The 7,367-nt window shown below is 44.3% G+C and overlaps 1 protein-coding gene across 1 annotated transcript in view; it reads right to left on the bottom strand.

The window, feature by feature from the left end:
- LOC103748023 (lysozyme-like protein 1) overlaps positions 1 to 6,547 on the bottom strand; it is a 13,338-nt gene extending 6,791 nt beyond the window's left edge. Inside the window, exons 1-2 of the mRNA XM_008850575.2 lie at positions 6,409 to 6,547; positions 5,774 to 5,941 (exon numbers count right to left, since the gene is read on the bottom strand). Coding sequence (XP_008848797.1) covers positions 5,774 to 5,941; positions 6,409 to 6,547 — 307 coding nt within the window. The remainder of the gene's footprint in view (positions 1 to 5,773; positions 5,942 to 6,408) is intronic.
- Positions 6,548 to 7,367: the final 820 nt, after the last annotated feature.

Raw genomic sequence — 7,367 nt, 5'->3', positions numbered from 1 at the left:
ATATATATATATATGTGTGTGTGTGCGTGTGTGTTATACATACATTTTCATTTTTGAAGAATTTCATTTACATCATGTGTAATATATAGAAATAGATTTACTTATGTATAAAACCCCTCAAAAGTGAAAATGAAATAGTCACTGGCCCACAAAGAAAAGCTGAGAATGCCCATTAGATCTCAACTACAAATGTAAGGTCAGCGTGAGGAGTTTGCTCAGGCTGAATGAAAATTCTACCCTAGGGCTGGAGAGATGGCTTAATGGTTAAGAGCACTGGCTGTTCTTGCAGAGGACCCAGGTTCAGTACCCAGCACCCACATGACGGCTAACAACTGCCCTTAACTCCAGTTCCAGGGGATCCCACCCTCTCTTCTGGCCCTCTGGGTATTGCATGTGGATGCACTTACATATATGCAGAAAAAACACTCATACACATAAAAAATTTAAATAAATTAGAAAATGCTATCCTTGAACTGCCTGCCCAAAGGGATCCAAGGAACTGAGTGCTGAAGGCATTGGATATGTGTGCAATGCCCTCAGAGGTCAGAAATGAATGTTGAATCCTTTGGAACTGGAGTTACTGTTGTTAGCTGCCCTGTGGGTGCTGAGAACTGAACGGGGGTCTCTGTAAGAGTAGTCAGTTCTGTTAACCGCTGAGCTATAGCTCCAGTCCATGAAAAATATTTAATTAATTCAAAGGGTCCCAGGAAAAATGGGACTCAGAATGAGTGTTGCAACTGAATAACAAATAGCAAAACAGGGCTTAAAGCTAATCACTGTGATCACACTAAATGTGTGAGGTCCAACAAATGTGTGAGGTCCAACAGTCAGCCTGCTGACTCTGTGTGTGTGTGTGTGTGTGTGTGTGTGTGTGTGTGTGCACGCTTGTGTGCTCGCCACCTTACTTTTTGAGACATAGTTTCTCACTGAACCTGGAGCTCACTAATTGGCTAGGCTGGCCAACCAGGCCAGGCTCCAGTGTCCTCCTCTGCCTCCCCAGCACTGGGATTACAATCAGTGTGCCAAGATTTTTATGTGGTAGTGGGAATCTAAACACAAATGTGCACAGCTGCACAGCAAGCACTTTACAAACAGCCATCTCCCCAGGTCTTTGTTTTTTTTTTTTTTTTAAATAAATAAAGCCTTATTGGAAAACAGCCAAATCTGGTCATTTCCATATTTTTTGTAGCTGTTTCACACTACATTATGGTTTAGTAATTGTTACAGATACTATAGGGTCTGAAAAGCCTAAAATATTAACTGCCTGGCCCTTTATGAAAGGAACTGCTGATCCATGGACCTATCACTTACTGCAAAGCAGTGATTGTCAGAATGGATGCAAAAAGCAGCACCTATGTTTTAGCTATAAAAATTCACCTCAAATACATAGAGATGAGTTAAAAGAAAAAGAATAGGAAGAAATAGACCACGCAGATACTTCCCCCAAATAAAGCTAGAGTTACTCTCTTGATATTAGATAATCTCCATAAGAAATGGCACCAGTGTTAATGGAGGACGTGGACTCCAGTGATAACTAGGGCCAGTTCATTAAGACCACACTCCTCAGTAAGTACACACCTTATAGCAAAGCTTCAGAAACTTCAGTTAGAAAGGAGAGACAAAGCTATGAGAGCTGTGAATTTCAGTATGTCTTTCTTCTTAAGGAAACTAAGCAATTAGAGATGTGGTAGGAGACATTTATATAAAATCCAACTAACAAGTACTGAACACTCATAACCTTCAAATTTGCTGTGGAGACCTATTCTGTGCTGTAATGCAAAGATCAATATTTTTAAAAGTTTGAAACCATACAGACTATACTTCCTAGGGCGTGATTAGAAATCCTTAGTATGACTTCCTTGTGAGTCACCCCTTAACCACGCTGAGAACCCTCTTCCCCTGTCTCCTTTGCTGAGTTCCTAGTTACCTGTATTCATACCTTCCTCACTTCCCTGATTTATGTCTTTCTCTTTTGTGTTTTAAGTTATCCTCTTGGTAAGACAAGTCCTCCAATACTGTCATGACAGAAGTGCACGGGAGCTGTGCTGTAATCTTCCTCTGTATCTGTCTATACCACACTCTGTGCACTGGCAGGCCAATCCACACAGAAGCCACTAATGAATTCCCTTGTCCTCTGACTTCCCATAGGATTTAAATCTGAGTGAACAGCAGTAGAGAAAGGGAAGGACTGTGTGCTTGGGATTGTATTCCTCTAGCCTTTTCTCCATGAGGTCGCGTGACACAAGCTGTGTCCTCTGAAGAGGCCATGCTTCCTTCCCAAACTCTACAGTGACAAGCTGGTCACAGTCCTCCTTCCATTCCACCATGGGTCAGTCAGGCAGTGGCAACAGCTGTTGTTTCCAGTCCATCATTCCGCCATCCCATTGTTCTCCAAAGGAAAGATGTGTATGAGCTGATGCCTTGTTAAAATTCTCCTCAAATTGCCCAAGTTTGAGTTTTCTGCATTCCAGTCAGGATATCATATGATATGAAAAAATAAAGGTTTTAGTTTTTAGCAACTCACTTGTCTGAAAATGTGTTCATGATACACTTGAGGTATATTAATGATATGGCTAGTAAAGGATTTTATATTGGAAACAATTCTTCAGAATTTTGAACACATTGCTCCATTTTATTCTACTTTCCAGGGTTGTGGCTGAGAAATTTTATGTCACTCACACCAGTGCTTAGTCTTTTGTATGGACCACAGGTGTTCTTTTTCCTCATGAAAACTGTAGTGAATTTCATTTCTCTGGTGTTCTGGAGTTTCAGGGGGATGTGCAGGAGTGTGAGTCTCTACTGCTTCAAGGGCTAGTCACATGATGGGTCTTACTTACTGGAATCCTACCCTTTGCTTTTGGATTTTGTGTGTGTGTGTGTGTGTGTGTGTGTGTATGTGTGTGTGTGTGTGTGTGTGTGTTGTGTTGTGAGCGAAAATAGGAAGCTTATAAAAGGGTTTCATATTCCACCTCTCTCCTGCTAAAACTCGCATCCTTGTATTTTTCAATATCATTTGTTTCCTTATCCGTATGTCTCCTATTTCCCATCTATCTTTTCTCCCATTAGAGAAAGTTCCCCAATGTTATCTTCCAACTAATCTTTCAAGCTTTAATTTCTGCAATCACTATAGTCATGAGAGTGCTTTAGTGCTCTCTCAAAATGCTTCTTTCTTATTGTTAAAACGTGTCTTGTTCTTGTTTTATCAATGCTTTCTGATTAACACAGAGGCTGCCAGGTAGAGATGAGATGTGCTAGTTTTCTTTTGCTGCCAAAACAAGTGACCCCGAACAGCATGGGATCAGCTGGGTTAAAATCATGGTGCTGGCACTGGTATTCTCCTTCCTGAAGGCTTGAGGGGCAAAGCCCTGTCCTTGCCTGTTTGGATTTTGGCAGTGTTTATTTCTTTCTGGCAGTGGGCTGAGGTTCCCACTGCTTGCTTGATGTCAGATGAGAACCACTCTCAGCCTGTAGAGGACATCCACATCCTGGGCTCATGGCTCACTTAATGTCTACAAGGCCAGCGCTGGTGGACTGAGCCTGAGCTCTTCTCATCTCTTCTGTTATTACCTCTCTTTGACCTCAGATGCACAAGGTTCTCTTCTTCAAGAGACTCATGTGATTAGATTGAGCCCAGTAATCTTGCTCCATATAATCTCTGTTGCTCAAACTCAACACTCTTAGTCATATTTACAAAGACTCCTTGCCACGTACAATTACACATTCATGTTTTAGGGATGAGGCAGTGTATTAGCTACATTTCTTGGCGAATAAACAACTTAAGGTATGAAAGACTTCTGAGGGCATATAGCCCAGTGTGGTGGGAGAGCATCAGTAGGAGAGTGAAGCAGGTGGCTCCACCGTATCCCCAGTCAGGAAGCAGAGAGAGATGAATACTGGTGCTCAGCTCCAGTCTCTTTTTTATTCCTCTTATTCTGCCCCCAGGTTGCTGCTGCCCATATCCAGGGCTTGTCTTCCTTCCTCAGTTAAACTTTTCAAGCCTATTATCCAGCTCCCCATATAGGGAGATGCACATGCCTAATCATCTTAACCACAAGTCCCTAGTGGTGAGCTTTTAGACAATGCCTACGAGACTGACCGAGCCCTAGAAGGGTTAGAAAGTCTCACCCAAAGGAAGATAGAAATACTGAGTTTCAGCACAGAAGATACAAAACTGAAGATGAATCCTCTGCATAGAAAGCACAGTGAATTTGTTTTGAATAGATGTAGAAGGGGAAAAAACAGAACCAAAGGAAGGAAGCTGCAAGGCAGTAGATTTGGGGCCCAACAGGATAATATTTCATAGTATCGGCTAGTACACAACTGGGTGATCTGCCTCAGGAAGTTGTGCTCACTCTGAATTAATGCTGGGTAGGAACAATTCACACGATAACTCAATATATTATTCGCTCCTTTATACACTCAAACACATGACTGATTATCTCATATGTGGCAAAAATTAATTCAAACATAGTTTATTTCTGCTCTCAAAGAATTTGCCCTCAAACCTTTTTTTTGGACTGTGTGACTTCACTCGTTCCTCATTCTCTCCATTCATGTGTGTAATAAGTGAATATTCACTGAGCGCCAACAATGCCGTTGCAGGCATCCAGAATACATCAGCAAAAGAAACAGGCAGAGAGAAGGCAATCCTCCCGCAGCTGTGTCCTACATCTGGCCCCTTTTTCAGACCTCCAAGCTGTGATTACGTTTAGGCAACCTCCCTCTCTCACTGAAAGGCAGCGGTACCTAAAGGCGCCCTCTTTGACCTATCTCGTGCCCTGCTTACGCATCAGTCCTTCAGCAGTGCTAAACTGACCGACCACTACTGGCTTCTCACTGCCAGAAATCCACAAGTTTCAGAGCCAGGCTGTCACCAGTCCACACAATCAGGTAGTTTCGGCCTTTCCAACCACTCTTCCTGTGGTTCCTCTTTGGTTTTTTTGTCTTTCACAGAAGAAAACTATCTCAGTGCTCACTTACCCCAGGCCATTCTTTAATTTTGCTGTTTCCTTTGCTCAGAATGACACTTCCATATCTCCAAAAACTCAAATCTTGTCTATCTTCCAAGTCCCAGGTGAGAAATTTCAATGGATTTGAGGTGTGGAGCTGGGGATTAGACCTAGGGCCTCAAACATGCCAGACAAGCACTACATACTGAGCTGGATCACCAACCCTGACTTTTTAAATCCCTTTTCTTTAAAGCCCACAGCAACCAACACCCCCCCGCCCTGTCCAGTCACAGGTTTAACTTTATGTCACTGCACATTCTCTTGCCTCTTGTATAAGGCTTTATGAAGCAGAGTTCATGTTGTTGTATTTTACTGTCTTCTGTCCTCAGTGCTGGTCACACATGTGTCCCTTGAATAAAGTAGAGGAAATGGAAGTGAATTCTAGCTTCTGTCTAGTCTTTAAGAAAGGGAAGCAAGCCTATTTGTCTTAATCCACACAAAGCAGCACAAAGTCTTCTAAGTAAGGAGCTCCAGGGCTGCAGTTGGCAAGAAACTCTCCATTCTTATAGAAAACTGAAGTCTCAATCCAGGAAAGAGTTTCAGGCGGCTGTCCGTCCCTGTTTCCATGGAGGACTTACTGCAGACTGCCCAAAAAGGAATAAGACATATTTGTTCAAGTACACAGCAGGAGAAACTACTGAGTCACCTGCTGGCCCTGGATTGGGTGGTTCCTGGAATGTGAACTCAATCTTAAAGACCCATTGGGCGGGTCTCCTGTGACCCAACTTCCTGACTCTGCCCCTGAGGATAATGAGAAACAATACCTGAGCAGGCCACATGGCAGTGGTTCTTCTGATGTGTTAGATGTAGCCTTGATCTTCTGCACCACGTGAAACTGTTTATCTGGAAAATGCCATAGTCAGTGCTCCCATCCTTCAGGAGCGTCTGCATTGTGGTGTTGCAGTGGCTCTCATAGTATGCCAAGCAGATCCCAAATGGGGAGAAAGCCAGAAAGACCCATAGGGAAACAGATTCCTTTGATTCAGCCTGCTCTTTGGGGTGAGTTCCTTTACACACGCTACCTGATTGCCTCCTCCCAGCAGACCTCAGAGCTGGGTGGGTGCTTCCAAGGAGCGGGGATGCTACACCAGAAGCTGCACACAGAGCCAGTGGCTGAGCCTAGTGTAGAGAAGCCAGGCCTGTCCCACACTGCTGGCTCAGTTGCATCACTATTCTCTTCCCCCCCTGGGGTTGTAAGCACAGGACTCTGATGCCGGTGGGAAGAAGGAGAGGAGACTGAGTGCAAGTAGTTGAGGAGGACAGGAGAAGAGCTAGCAGCCATCCCTAGCCAGGGCAGAGCTCCAACAAGCTGGGAATAATCAGATGGGAGCACTGAGGGCATTTTCAACAGCTCACAGCAGACAGCAACTCTTGAAAACAAATTGTGAGAGAATTTCACAGTTTCCAAGACTAAATCTCCGGTAGTTGTCCAGGCCCGCCTTCACAAATATTTTTGCCAGTTTACATCGAGTGTAGACTTTGGATTCTGTGACTGTGATGAGGCTGATAATCAGGGCCAGGAAGCCAGAAGCCTTCATCCCTGAGGCCTGTTGGAAGCAGCACCTGCCAAAGATCAGAACTGTCAGACAATGGATTCATCCCAAGATCATGCCTGTCACCAGCAGGAATTTCATAATCTACTAATCATGGCTGTGGACAGCCTCACCTTGGTACCTCCTGTCAGTTTTCAGTCATTCTGGGCCTCCATCAGGGAATACATGATACAACAGGGAAGGAACAGGACTGCAAGCTCTTAGTGCTGTGCACAGTAAGATAAAGCAAATGGGTGGAAATTGTAGAGGCACTTCAGATGTTCACTTTAACTCTCTGCATCTCAGAGTGAAGAAAAAGAAATACGGGGCGGGGGCGGGGTACGTCAAACTTCTTGTTTGGAGGTCACTGACAGGAGAACAGGCACCCTATATTTCTCCCATTCTCTTTTTTAGATGCTTTTCCAAGGGGGGAAGCATTGCTTCAAGAACATCAGTCTCTCATCTGACATTACAAAGGGATGGGGTGTTCTTTCAGGGCTCCTCCACTCCTGCTCCACTGGAGGCCTCAAATTTTCTGGTATCTGACTGATGAGTCAGAGGGGAGAGAGGACAAGGGGTCACAAGAGGGGAAAATGTTGGGGGGAAAGGAAGAGGGGCAACAAAGACCCCCAGTGGGTTAAAGTAGGTGCAGGAGTAAGAGCTGCCTTTGTGCCCCGCCCCACCTCCCCAGCTTCAAGCAAGCCCTCCCTCTCTCTCCAGCGTCTTCCCCAAGCAGCACCACTTGGCTGGAATGAGGCTGACATGAAATGTCTGCTAATCACTTGGGATACTAACTCAAAATCTGTACAGATTTTCAGCTATTATT

The sequence above is a fragment of the Nannospalax galili genome, unplaced genomic scaffold (assembly GCF_000622305.1).
Source record: "Nannospalax galili isolate Female #2095 unplaced genomic scaffold, S.galili_v1.0 scaffold43, whole genome shotgun sequence".
NCBI lineage: Eukaryota > Metazoa > Chordata > Mammalia > Rodentia > Spalacidae > Nannospalax > Nannospalax galili.
The sequence above is the reverse complement of the archived record's forward strand: the minus strand, read 5'-3'. Positions and strand labels throughout refer to the sequence as shown.